General features: G+C 37.6%; 1 protein-coding gene across 2 annotated transcripts in view; it reads left to right on the top strand.

Annotated features, from left to right (window-relative positions):
* LRCH2 (leucine rich repeats and calponin homology domain containing 2) overlaps nucleotides 1–14781 on the top strand; it is a 125797-nt gene that overhangs the window by 45209 nt on the left and 65807 nt on the right. For both annotated transcript variants that reach the window (XM_034949510.4, XM_003805417.7), the window contains exons 2-5: nucleotides 656–800; nucleotides 4495–4621; nucleotides 9292–9397; nucleotides 9481–9617. In XM_034949510.4, the coding sequence (XP_034805401.1) occupies nucleotides 656–800; nucleotides 4495–4621; nucleotides 9292–9397; nucleotides 9481–9617 (515 nt within the window). The remainder of the gene's footprint in view (nucleotides 1–655; nucleotides 801–4494; nucleotides 4622–9291; nucleotides 9398–9480; nucleotides 9618–14781) is intronic.

The raw sequence follows: 14781 nt of genomic DNA, 5'->3' as shown, positions 1-14781 counted from the left end.
CTGTAAAAGAAGAGGCAGATGGAGGGGGTTGTGGGATCGTGGGAGGTATTTTTGTGTTTGCTTTTAAAGATCAGAGATAATGCTTCGTTGGTATTTTAAAAGACAAATAGCATATTTGGAATTTAGGTATACTGAAGCATATCAAATACATCTGGTTAATAAACATGCGTTCTATGAGGATTTTTTTTTTTTTTTGAGACAGAGTCTCGCTCTGTCACCCAGGCTGGAGTGCAGTGGCGTGATCTCAGCTCCCTGCAACCTCCGCCTCCTGGGTTCAAGCGATTCTCCTGCCTCCGCCTCCTGAGAAGCTGGGATTACAGGGGCCCACCATCACATCCGGCTAATTTTTGTGTTTTTAGTAGACACAGGATTTCGCCATGTTGGCCAGGCTGGTCTCCAACTCCTGAGCTCAAAAGATCTGCCTGCTTTGGCCTCCCAAAGTGCTGGTATTACAGATGTGAGCCACCGCGCCCAGCCGTATGAGTGTATTTCTAAATGATGTTTTTTGCCTTCAAGGTATTGATGGATAATATTGTATATTTTAAAGTATTTTAAGTAGTTGCTTAGATTCTAAGTGATTCAGCAAGTGTGAAAATAGTTCTTTTAATTACCATAGATATAGGTATATGTTTAATACTCACTATTTTCTTTTCAGATCTTTCCAGAAATCGTTTTACAGAAATTCCTTCTGATGTCTGGTTATTTGCACCCCTTGAAACATTAAATTTATATCATAATTGCATCAAAACCATTCCTGAAGCCATTAAAAATCTGCAGATGTTAACATACCTTAACATTAGGTAAGGAAACAATTTAAAAATAAATTTTGGTTTTTATTGTTGTTCTAATCCTTTTTTAGTCGCAAAGGAATATGTTTGATTTGGCTGTGTAGCTTAAATTTATTTCAGCAGTATCTTATTTGTGTTTTTTATATGTTCACATTATTTTGTAGGCTTTTGTCTTGTTCTTGAGAGCAGAGCTTAGCAAACTTTAACACACAGGAATTACCCGGGGATCTGTTAAATGCAGATTCTAATTTCTTAGGTCTGTTATGGGGCCTGCATTTCTAACAGGCCCCTTGGCAATGCTCATGCCTACCTGCTGGTCCTTAGACCTCAGTTTCAGTAGCAAGGCTTTAGACCATAAATATTTCCTGAAATTATAGCACCACGATACAGATTTTATATGCATCCTTAGATATGTGAAACAAACAGTGCTTGAGTTATTTTTTCTCACTTTTGTGACTTCTTGCTTCTACTTCAAGGATGGTTAGAGTGGGGTGAGAATGTTGAAAGGTTTGGAAGTGGATGACAGTTCATGTTTATACTTAGTAAGTGCTTACCATGTGCCAGGCAGTCAGTGTTTCAAACGCTTTACCCATATTACCTTATCTAGTTTTCATGACAGCATTTTGAGATAGGTACTATTGTTATCCCTGCATTACAGATGAGGAAATTGGGTTAAGCTATTTGTCCAAATTCATAGATATATTCAGCAAGTGGTAGAGCCAAGATTAAAATCAAAGCAGTCTGGCTATAGAGCTCTCATTCATACATAGCTTTTACCCTATATATGTAAAAGAATGAACACTCAATAAGTATAAGAAAAAAACTTTCCCTGCCAAATCAGTAACATTGAATGAAAATTGATATATTGTGACTTAATTTTTGAATTTTTTTCTTTTTTTATTCAATTGGAAGGGATAATCTCCTCATTAACCAAGTTACTTGTCTAAATTCCCATATAGAGAAGTAGTAAATATAATTAATATACATAAATGATAATGTTCCCTTCTCACTGTGATATATCAGTTCTTTTGTATGACTCCCCCAGTGGTGTTACCTGACAGTACAAGCTATTTTAACTGAAACCACTTTACACCTTAAAATGTGTGAGAGAAGTTTCCTGGCTGGGCGCGGTGGCTCACGCCTGTAATCCCAGCACTTTGGGAGGCCAAGGTGGGTGGATCACGAGGTTAGGAGATCGAGACCATCCTGGCTAACATGATGAAACCCTGTCTCTACTAAAATTACAAAAAATTAGCCAGGCGTGGTGGTGGGCGCCTGTAGTCCCAGCTACTGGGGAGGCTGAGGCAGGAGAATGATGTGAACCCGGGCGGCGGAGCTTGCAGTGAGCCGAGATCACGCCACTGCACTCCAGCCTGGGTGACAGAGTAAGACTCTGTCTCAAAAAAAAAAAAAAAAAAAAAAAAGTGTGAGGGAAGTTTCCTTCCAAAGATATCAGTCATTTGGTTTGCTCCTTTCTCTAAGTAGGTATAAATCTCCTTGGCCTGGCTTAGGAGAGGTTTGAGGAAAGTGAGGTATTTTTAAGTTTTGTCTTTGTTTCTGTTTCATTTTGTTCTTTTGCGGAAAAAGTGATTTGCCAAAAACTGAATTACACTTCTCTATTAACACATATGGTAATCTTAGTTTTACTAAAACTTTCTCTGATTCTATCCTGTCATGATCTGTAAAAGTCAACTTTGATCTTTTTTTATAGTCACAAAAATTTTTGAGCAAACTATATTGAAATAACATTTGTTCTAGTGACTGAATTCTTCTCTAAGGCATGTAGTAAAATAGTGACAATTAATAATTTATTTGCCGGTATTAAGAAACCAGATTCTGGTGAAAGATGATTGTGTTAACTCAATGAATATGCGTTTTTTTTGTTTGTTTTTTTTTTTTTAGACGGAGTCTTGCTCTGTCTCCCAGGGTGGAGTGGCACCATCTTGGCTCACTGCAACCTCCGCCTCCCAAATTCAAATGTTTCACCTGCCTCAGCCTCCCAAGTAGTTGGAAGTATAGGCGCCTGTCACCAGGCCTGACTAATTTTTAGTAGAGACAGTGTTTCACCACGTTGGCCGGGCTGGTCTCAAACTCCTGACCTCAAATGATTTGCCCGCCTCGGCCTCTCAAAAGTGCTGGGATTACAGGCGTGACATTGTGACCGGCCTGAATATGCTTTTTAAGGGAAGAAAATAAATTGATTTTTAAGCTATTTTTGGCCTGAAGCTGTATTAGAATGAGTTTGCCATTATTTCTTCCATGTATTTATTTATTTTGGTGAAAATCTCTTAATAAACTTGTAAAATAATTTTTCAACTCTTCTCTCTTCCTATATACTACCCCCCTTTTTCAGTAGAATCCTGTAGAAAGATCCTTGTGTGCCCTGGTATGAAGGGACCCAGACTGACCATTTTTCCAAGGAGCCTGCTTCATCCTGAAAGTATGAAGGATTATGACAGGACCCTAGCACATTTGACATTCCAGCAGTCTGGCCATTATTGCTTGTTGAGGGGCATTGCCATTTTTTTGTTTGTTTGTTTGTGCCATGTTATTAAAGCCAGTCTAGTATTTCTGGATGTCCTTTGCCAGAGAAAAGATGGGGAGGAGGGTCTTCAAGTCCCCCTTGAGTAACACTGGACTTCTGTTGCTGTGTATGTTACACGAAATGCTAGGTATAGGTCTATAAATGACACTTTGAAAAACAGGGAAAATAATAGCTTATCGCTTACCAGTGCTTGTTAGTATGTAAATGGAATGGAAAAATATACATTTTGTTAGTGGTTCCTTTGGGTCAGTCAGTCTGTTTTGGCATATAAATTTGACCATAGTACTTTGAGGGCAAAGACCCCAGAGCCAGATTGCCTGAGTTTGAATCCTGCCTCTCCCATTTAACAGCTGTGTGACTTTGAGCAGTTTACTTAAACTCTTTGTGACTATTTCTTCATCTGCAAAATGGGGATCACTGTGAGAGTTAATTCACATGACCTGCTGCAAAATGAGGATCACTGTGAGAGTTAATTCACATGAGCTGCCCTGAACATGGCCTGGCAATAGTAGGCACTCAGTAAATGTTAGTTATTATATTTAAATGTATCTACAGAGATAAGAATGTTTTATCAACTTTGAGCTGAGATAAAGGTGATAATAGGCTGTTAAACCTTAAAAGGGAATGGGTTAGGTTTACTACATGTTTTTGAAGATATAGTCCTATTTACTCTTTTATAAACTTAAACATAGTTCATGCACATTTATACCTGGAGACTTTCCCTAGCATGGAAGTATTGAATATACCAGAATTATATCAAGGAGCAAAGTTCTGACATTATTGAGCTCGGAGGAATCATTCTGGGTTTTTGAGAACTGATGGTGTGTGGAGTAGTATCATAGGTCTGCCTGCATAGGGTTTGCTATGCTATGGATCTCTGCTGTAGTTGGGCAAATCACTTAACCAGTTTTAACTTTCATTTTCTGATTTGTATAATGGAGATAATAACTACTTAATCTTGTATCATTAACATGAAGATTAAATGAGACAGTGCATATAAGAAATTTAACACTGTGCCTGATACAAAGTGAGCACTCAGCAAGTACTTATTAAGTTATTACTTAGTGATAGAATATTATTTACTTACAAAGTGATTTCTTCGTTTTTAATATGTCACATTACATACATATTCTCATAATGAAACTTTCTCATTCTTTTCAGCCGAAATCTTTTATCAACATTGCCAAAATACCTATTTGATCTTCCCCTTAAAGTTTTGGTCGTCAGTAATAATAAACTGGTATCCATTCCAGAAGAAATTGGGAAGTTAAAAGATTTAATGGAATTGGTGAGTAACTTAGTTGTATTAATTAATGCAATATGCGTAATATATCTACATTTTGGAAGATTACCTATTTTTAATGGAATTTAATTGTAATTTTTTAAAAAAGTACTAACTTGGTATATGTCTAAATTCAGTAAGATTTAGTAAAATCTTGAGATACTATATGTCTGAGTTTTTCCAGTCACAAAATAGCATGGTTCTTCCTTAGTCCTAGTGACGTCAGAAGGCTTGCTTACAAACTTTAAGAAATACTTTTCAAATGAATAAGCATTTGTTTACTCATTTTGTGGACAGTAAAGGTCTTAGAGAAAAGCTAAGGGAATTTTTAAAATAAAACTTTTATAGGACTATGATATATCCTTAAACAAAGGAGATAAAAGAAGAAAGTGTCTGCAAACAGAATTAGCAACATAACTCTTCCTCACTGTTTGCTTATGTGATGTTATGACACTTTTTAGACTGAAATAAATGGTAAAAGGCCATTATATGCAATTGATTGTAGAAATACAGAATAATTTAAATTAATTACCTTGGACATAACATTTTAGGTATTAAAGGACATTGAATTCTGAGAGAAACATATTCAGAGCCTCGAAGCTTTCAGCTATTTTTCATATCTTCTGGTTACCTCCACTTTACGCAGTATACCATGCTTCATGTTTTTCTTTTATTTTGAATGATGCTTTCCTAATAAACAGGTATTTTTAAAGTTTTTTTTTTGTGATAGAGTCTCGCTCTGTTGCCCAGACTGGTGTGTAGTGACATGATCTTAGTTCACTGCAACCTCCGCCTCCCAGGTTCAGGCTATTCTCATGCTCAGCCTCCCAAGTCGTTGGGATTACAGCCATGCGCCACCACACCCAACTTATTTTTGCATTTTTCGTAGAGATGAGGTTTCACTGTGTTGCCCAGGCTGGTCTTGAACTCCTGGCCTCAAGTGATCCACTTGCTTCGGCCTCCCAAAGTGCTGGCATTACAGGTGTGAGCCACTGTGCATGGACTAAAGTCCTAAAGTATTCTTATGTATGACTTTATTATGTCCGGGGAGGTCAAAAGTTTTCTTGAGGAACTTACCTACAATTTCATAATGAGAAATTAATATTAACAGAATGTAATGAGCAGAAATTTCAGGAATACCTTTTATTCATTAAGGAATACCTGCATGTCCAATTATAATACAAGGAAACTTCCTTGAATTTCACCTTATGTTTTAGAACCATATAATTTTGAAGTTATAAAAGATCTTAGAAGTGATCAGATACAACCACTTTCTAATGTAGGAATCCCTGATACATCTACTGTATATTTTCAATGGTGGACAACTCTGTGTGTGTGTGTGTGTGTGTGTGTGTGTGTGTGTGTGTGCGTGTGCGTGTGCATGCGTGACTGTCCTAATTCTTCTTTGCAAAACTCTATTTGTTATTAATCTTTCTTATTTTGAACCAAAATACATGCTTCTATCATTTTTTTCCATTGGGCCTGGGACTACCATGTGAAGAAATATAGATAATGACAACTTCTGTCCCCTTCAGATATTTGTAATCTGTTGTGTGTTTACAGTCCATTTTACCAAACTCTTTTTTTTTTTTTTTTTGAGACGAAGTTTCACTCTGTCGCCCAGGGTGGAGTGCAGTGGTGCGATCTTGGCTCACTGCAACCTCCACCCTCCGAGTTCAAGCAATTCTCCTGCCTCAGCCTCCCGAGTAGCTGGGATTACAGGCACCTGCCACCGCGCCCGGCTAATTTTTTGTATTTTTAGTAGAGATGGGGCTTCACCATCTTGGCCAGGCTGATCTTGAACTCCTGACCTCGTGATCCACCTGCCTCGGTCTCCCAAAGTGCTGGGATTACAGGCGTCAGCCACCGCGCCCAGCCTACCAAACTCTTAAGATGTGTTTTTCTATAGCTTAAACATCCTTATTACCTTTATTCCTTTGTATGACTTTTTACTTTTAGCTAATTCGATTTAGAAAATGTTCCTTTTAGTTAAAGTCTCACTTAATGTTATACTAAAAAATGAACAGAGATTCCAGATATGATCTAACAAGTTCATAATAAAAGGTACCATTATTTTGTTTGACTTGAACGCTATTAATGTTTTTCCAGATTTTATAAAGGTTATAATTTAAGATTTTATGTCTCCGTAATTTATTTTTTTTTAATTTAGTTTTTGGCCCTACGTTTTTAATTACATTACATGATGTAATTTTTAGATAAATGAAATGTAAAAAATAATTAGGAGTTTTATATTAATTTTAGTACAGTTGTCCCTCTATGGGGGATTGGTTCCAGGATTCACCCCATACCAAAATCCACGAATGCTCAAGTCTCTTATATACAATAGTAATATTTACATATAACCTAAATACATTCTCCCATATACTTTAAATCATTTCTAGATTACTTATAATACCTAATACAGTGTAAATGCTGTGTGAGTAGTTGTTACGTTGTATTATTTAAGGAGTAATGACAAGAAAAAAAAGTTAATATATGTTCAGTACAGGCACAACCATGCTTTTTTTTTCCTGAATATTTTTGATTTGTATTTGGTTGAATTCATGGATGCAGAACCCATGGATACAGAGGACCAACTGTTTTTTAATTTATGTAGAAAATTCTAAAATGTTAAACACTATTATTTTACTAGGTACTGTAAAATTGTTATGCTTTAAACTCTTGAAATCAGTAACAGTAGATGGGTAGATAGCATTAGGAGGGCTAATTGACAGTTGTAAATCACATATTGAATTGGTGGATATTCCCTGTCATTGGAATATTTTCCCTTGATACTTTTCCACATCATGTGATAATCAACTGCAATGAAGTTCTATCATTAGAAACCTAGGAAATACTCTCTGGCTTCCAATCCTTTGCAGAATATTTTGTAGAGCACCCACTGGAGTGGGTTCATTTCCTATGCCTGGGTTTATTTCTCTTGGGAAATGACAGCTATCTCTCAAATTTCTATGGATTTTCCATATGGAAATCATAAGTATCAAATACCCTTAGAAAGAAGCAATAATGTTTAAATAACATTTTCACAAACTTCTATTATCCATCGTTTGAATAGTAGTCTATTCTGAACATAGCAGCTAAGGTGATCCTGTCAAAATATAAGTCAGATCATGTCAATCCCATGTTCAAAAGTTTCTGGATCCTGCCCACATCTCTCAGAATAAAAGCTAAAGTCATATCCCTCCCTCTATTCTACTCTCTCCCTTGCCCATTTCCCTCTAGTTACACTGGATTCCTTGCTGTTCTTTGTACCTGTCAGGTGTGCTCGGCCTGAGCGCCTTCACTTTTATTGTTCCTTCTGTCTGGAATATTCCTTTCTTATATATTAGTATGGTTCACCTTTTAGCTCTGACAGTACTGCTCAATATCACCTTCTCTATGAGATAAAGTAGTATCCCTCCCCACTATTGCGAGCATAGCCATTTTCCTACCCTGTTATCTTTTTTAAATAGCACTTATCACCTTCTAGCATATTATATAATTTACTCCCCTTGCTAGCATGTAAACTCCATGAGGAGCTATGACAGCAGGAAATTTTGTTTTTCCCCTTGATAAATCCCCAGTCCCTGGAACAGTACCTAGCAAATGTTAATAGTATTCAATAAATATTTATTGTTGAATGAAGATGCCTTAGATATTGTTTGAAAGAGGTATGTAGGATATATTTTCCTAATCATCTATAGCATTATTATATTCTTCCCTACATGGTTTTAATATTATCTTGAAAACTGAATGTATGTACTATTCTCCTCCCTCCAAGCTATTATTTTCACTAAAAGTTGGAAATTGGGGGCAGTTGCATTAGAATATGAATTTCATTTGAAGTGTGTCTGGAATGATTACTGTCTGAGACCATGTTGTAGATTTCTCTTTTTTTTGTTGTTGATGTTATTATAAGAAAGAGGGGAGAGAGCACAGTTAACTTAAACTGTTCTTTTTTCTGTTTTTTTTATTATGATAATAAATAAAAACCTCAATTTGTTATTATGGAAACTTGATATCGTTTGCCTTTAAATTGGGGCTTGGATTTTAACCACAGAGATTTCCTGAGAGACACCTTAGATAACCTGAGAGATTTCCAACTCAGATCTCTTAGAATGTCTTTGAGCTATGAGATGAGTCACAAGTGTTGGGGCTTGTAACTTCTCATTTTGTATCCCTTTGGAGAAAGAGATTTAGTTAAATCAATCTTTATCATAGTCTGTTTCTCCAGTGCACATTTATAAATCCTTGACTTTCTTAGCTTCTGCCCAGCCAAGTATCTCAAGACAACTACTGTAATTGACAGATTACACAATGTTTGAGAGTTGTTAGTCTTTTACTTTACCTCCACGTGAAGAGTGCTGGATCATTCTTACTTCTGGTTTTGGCTGGTATGAGTTGGCCTTTAGTTGAGATTTTCGAGAGGTTGTAGTTACTAAGATATAACCTCAAATTTTTGTATGGGAAGTTTCCATTTACTGTACTAGGTCGGCTTCATGATGTCATATAAATAGGAATCTGCCAGATAATCCATCTTTAGAGCGATGACATTAGAGGATAACTCTTGCTAGCTATTAACCATGTGCTTTAATTTAAAAATTAGAATATATATATATATAATATATGTATTTCTCAGTTAGCTTGTTATAATTCTGTTTTATTGTTCTCCTTAGGATATTAGCTGCAATGAGATTCAAGTCCTTCCCCAACAAATGGGAAAATTACATTCACTTAGAGAGCTAAATATAAGAAGAAATAATCTTCATGTTTTGCCAGATGGTAAGATGTTCACTATTTTTACTCACATGAATAAGAGAGTAACTATGTAAAATTTAATTAATTATTTTTTCATTTCTGACCAGAATTAGGAGACCTTCCCTTAGTCAAGCTGGATTTCTCTTGTAATAAAGTGACCGAAATTCCAGTTTGTTACAGAAAACTGCATCATTTACAAGTAATAATATTGGATAACAATCCATTGCAAGTACCACCAGCACAGGTTTGTAATAAAAATATTATAATGTTTCTTCTCATTTTTATTCATAATTTTATCTGTTTATGACTGGTAAATCAAAAAGCACCTAAATCAAGAGCCAATTTGTTGTTCAAGCACTGTTGTCTAAAGTTTTTCTGAGCATTGCCTTTTGCACTTTGGTAGGAGTTTTAGCTTAGGCTCTAGGATAGCATTTGGAAAACCCAGATAATAACTTTCTGCTTGTGAACTGATAATTCTGGTTGTTAGTTATTTACAAAAGTGACTCTGAAGTCTCTCTACCTGTTTCCCACTCAGGTATATATCTACTTGGGATTTGTTGTGGGATTGATTGGAGTACATTCTTGGCACTGAGAGATGGAATTATAACAGAAAGAACAAAATACAAGTGGAAAATATTAATTATGACTTTTAGTTTAGTGAGGATTAAATCCATGTGGAATCCTCTTAAATGACAGTTAAGGAATAAACTATGATATAATCCCCTATGGACAAAGTATGAAAGAGAAGAAAGAGGACAGTGGGGGAGAGATGTCAATAGAATTTCTGAAAATGGAAAATAGAATAGTAGAAACAAGTACCTTTACTTAGATTGCCCAAAATTATTTGGCTGAGGAGCAAGTAGCAGTGAAATGGTACTTTATGCTGTGTGCCCTGGCAGAGGGTTTGCAGACATCCAGAAGAAAGGTCTTCTTTTTCTTCCTACAAAAGTACATTCCACTCATTCTAAAGGGGTTACCTTTTCTAATTCAAATAAAGACTGGCTAGAGTCCTGGTGGTAGCTACCTTAGCAGAATGAAGAAAGCTGAAACTTGTGCCTGCTATGGGAGAAGGCAATCAGATTCAAGTTGATTTACAGCGTCAAACCTGGGAATGGCTTGAGTATTGGAGGAAACATGTAACTGAATATAGGGATTAAGTACTGAAAACATGATGGTTTGTGGAATGTCTAAGGCAGTGCTGTCCAGTAGAACTTTCTGAATGATGGAAATGTTTTATAATCGACACTGGTCCAATACTGTAACCACTTGTTTACGTGGCTGTTGAATGCTTGGAATATAGCTAGTGCAACTAAGGAACCAAATTTTAAATTTTATTTTAATTTGATTTATTTAAATTTAAATTGCTGCATGTGACTGGTAGCTCCCATATTAAACACCACGGCTCTAAGATTTACACCCTCAGATTCTTGCCCTCAGCCCCACAGCCACAGACCATTCCTTACTTGCATCAGCAGAAGTCCGGAATTTATTCTAAGGAGTAGGTAGATCCTTAGGTTTTCTCCGTTAGCTCAGTGGCCAGATGATGACTCACTTCTTGCCTCAGCAGAAGACTGGTGTTTACTCCTTAGAGAAGCACCATCCCATTTGTACTTGCTGTGGTGATGAGCATGTTCTGTATCTGCATTGTCCAATATGGTAGCCATAGTGGCTACTGAGTACTTGAAAGTGTATAGTGTGACAAAAGAACTGAATTTTTATTTTATTTAGATTTGATTAATTTACATTTAAATACACATGTAGAACAGAAAACCAAACACCACATGTTCTCACTCATAAGTGGGAGTTGAACAATGAGAACACATGGACACAGGGAGGGGAATGTCACAAACTGGGGCCTGTGGGGGTGTGGGGGGCAAGGGGAGGGAGAGCATTGGGACACATACCTAATACATGCGGGGTTGAAAACCTAGATGATGGGTTGATAGGTGCAGCAAACCACCATGGCACATGTATACCTGTGTAACAAACCTGCACATTTTGCACATGTATCCCAGAACTTAAAGTAAAATAAATAAATAGACACATGTGGCTAGTGGTACCCTATTGGACAGTGAAGCTATAAAGGGATTGAAACAGAGTCAGGGGCTCCAGGTACAGCTTATATAGCAAGAATGAGACCGCATACTGAAAACAGTGAATGGTTGCATACTGAATGTTGAGACACTCCAGTTTGGCTCCCAGAATGCTTGCAACCTGTCTTACATATTTCAGGCAGAATTGGTGGATTTCTTCCTTAGTAAACTGCAGCAGGAGAAGAGACCTATCTATATGCTGAATTTTTGGAGTCACCTGATGAAATGGCTAGTCTGTGTCTGATCACCAGATAGATGGAAGCTCACCATCAGGAAACTTCCCCATGCACACAGAGCTTCCAGTTTGTTTTTTATTATCCCTTTTGGAAATTAACAGACAGGTCGGATGGTAGCTCATGCCTATAATCCCAGTACTTTGGAACTTTGGTAGACTGAAGTGGGAGGATTGTTAGAACCCAGTAGGTTGAGGCTGCTGTGAGCCCTGATCACACCATTGTACCATTGTACTACAGCCTAGACAGCAGAGTGAGACTCTGTCTTTAAAAAAAAAAAAAAAAAAAAGACTGGGTGCGGTGGCTCACACTTGTAATTGCAGCACTTTGGGAGGCTGAGGCAGATGGATTGCCTGAGCTCAGGAGTTTGAGACCACCCTGGGCAATATGGTGAAACCCCGTCTCTACTAAAGTACAAAAAATTAGCTGGGTGTGGTGGCACGCGCCTGTAGTCTCAGCTACTGGGGAGGCTGAGGCACGAGAATCGCTTGATCCTTGGAGGAGGAGGTTGCAGTGAGCCAAGATCGTGCCACTGCACTCCAGCTTGGGCTACAGAGTGAGACTCTGTCTCAAAAAAAAAAAAAAAAAAAAAAAAGAAAAGAAAAAAGAAAATGAACAGCCAGCCAAGAATCATTAGACATTGCAAGAGTAATTTCTAACGTGAAAGACAGAGACCAAAACACCAAAGGCTTTCATTGAAACGAAAGGGAGCACATTTATTTTTTGTGTGTGTGTAGATATCCAGAAATATTTGTAAACCATATATCTGATGAGGGGTTAATAGCCAAAATACAAAAAGGATTCATATAACTCAATAGCAAAAAAAAAAAAAAATTGAAAAATAGGCAAAGGACTTGAATAGACATTTTTTCAAACAAGACATACAAATGGCCAACAGCTATATGAAAAGATATTCAGCATTCCTAATCATCAGGGAAATGTAAATCACAACCACAATGAGATATCACTTCACACTTGTTAGGATGCCTGTTATCAAAAAGAAAAGATAACCAGTGCTGGCAAGGATATGGAGAAAAGGGAACCATTGTACACTATTGATGGGAATGTAAAATGGTACAGCCATTATGGAAAACAGTATAGTGCTTCCTCAAAAAATTAAAAGTAGAGCTACCATATAATATTACAGTCCTACCTCTGGGTATACATCTGTAAGAGACAGAAAAATAAACCAAACTATTTTTTCTATTTTAACTCTCAATACAGAATACTTCACTTCTGGTCACCAAAATGCGTCAGATTTCTTCCCACCACCAAGCAGTTCTCCAGCAGACACTGACTCGGTATCCTATAATTCAATTCAATTCTGACACTACCTGGAGTTAACATCAGATCCTACAGGTTAAGAGCTCAGTCCCACAGACTGCTCACCTATACTTCTGACTGACCAACTATAAGTTAAGGTTCCCATGACCCCCTCCTCAGGTTCAGTTAATTTACTAGAGTGGTTCACAGAACTTAGTGAAACACTTTACTTACTATTGCTAATTTATTACAAAGGATACAAATGAATAGCCAGATGGAAGAGAAGGATAGGACAAGGCATATGAGAAGGGGTGCTAACTGAAGGGGTGGAGAGGGGATGTTCCCTTTCCTCCCCATCATAAGGGTCACGGCTGATACCCCTATAACAAAAAACAAGTAAACAAGATAAAAGGATAACAAATTTATTTGATCATAGTTTTACGTGACACTGGAGCCTTCAGAATAAGGACCCAAGGATATAGAGAAAGTTAGCTGACTTTATGCTTCGATTCAATTGAGACTGGGACAGCAGTGTAGAAATGTGATTGGACAAAAAAAGATCATGAGCTAATGGTAATAGATGGAGTGGGAAAACCTAGCAAGGCCTTTTCTTGGTGTCTCTGTTGTAGCGTTTGTTCCTTCTGGGTGTAGGGTAATACTTCTCTGGAATGAGGGTTTTAATTTGTTTATGGCCAGTGGTTACACAGAAAGGTAGGGGAAGGTTAGATTAGGCTTTATGGCTGGCTTTGGAAAAAAGGGGTTCTAGTGCCTATGACTGGCCTTGGGGAAGATAAATTCTTGTTTCCATGACTTGCCTCTAGTGAGAATGAGGAGGTGAGAGACAGGGGAGGGGCGTCTGGAGAAGGTCACAGAAAAACTTTGCTTCTGAGGCTTTCATTTTGGGGTATCATTTTCTGAACCTCAATGAAGCTTTTGTGCCCTCTGTGGGCACGCCACCTTCCAGGCACCTCCACGTGTTTAGCAATTTGTAAGCTTTCCGAACCCTGTCCTTTTGGTTTTTATGGAGGCTTCGTTGTGGAGGCACAATTGGTTACATCATTGGCCATTGGTGATCACCTCAACTTTCAGCCCTTCTCTGGTTCCTGGAGGTGAGGGAGGTAGGATTGAAAGTTTCAACCGCCTAATCCCATGGTTGGTTTTCCTGGCAATCAGTCCCTTATCCTGTGGCTATCCAGGAGCTCCCAGCCACCAGTCATTCATTAGCATGCAAAGGGATACTTACCACTTAAGAGATCGTGTAAGAGTTTTAGGAGCTGTGTATAGGAAATGGGAGCAAAACCAAGTATACATTCCTTACAAATTACAATATCCGAAGGAAATGAAATCACCATCTTAAAGAAATAATCTGCACTCCCATGTTCATTGCAACATTATTCACTACAGTCAAGATATGGAAACAACCTGTATGTCCATCAACAGATGAATGGATAAAGAAAATATAGTGTGTGTGTGTGTGTGGGGGGGGGGGGGGGTGTTTGTGTGTAATGAAATATTATTCAGCCTTAGAAAAAGAAGGAAATCCTGTCATTTGCAACAACATGGATGAAACTTAAGGACATTATACTAATTGAAATAAGCCTGACACAGAAAGATAAATGCTGTGTGATCTCACGTATATGTGGAACCTTAAAAAAAAAAAGTTGAACTCATGGTGACAGAGAGTAGAATGGTGGTTACCAGGGGCTGGGGGGTGTGGATAAAGGGGAGATTTTAAACGGTACCATCCTTCCGTTATAAGATGAATAAGTACTGAGGACCTAATGTATACCATGCTGATAATAGTTAATAATATTGTATT

The sequence above is a fragment of the Pan paniscus genome, chromosome X, assembly GCF_029289425.2.
Source record: "Pan paniscus chromosome X, NHGRI_mPanPan1-v2.0_pri, whole genome shotgun sequence".
Classification (NCBI taxonomy): domain Eukaryota; kingdom Metazoa; phylum Chordata; class Mammalia; order Primates; family Hominidae; genus Pan; species Pan paniscus.
The sequence above is the reverse complement of the archived record's forward strand: the minus strand, read 5'-3'. Positions and strand labels throughout refer to the sequence as shown.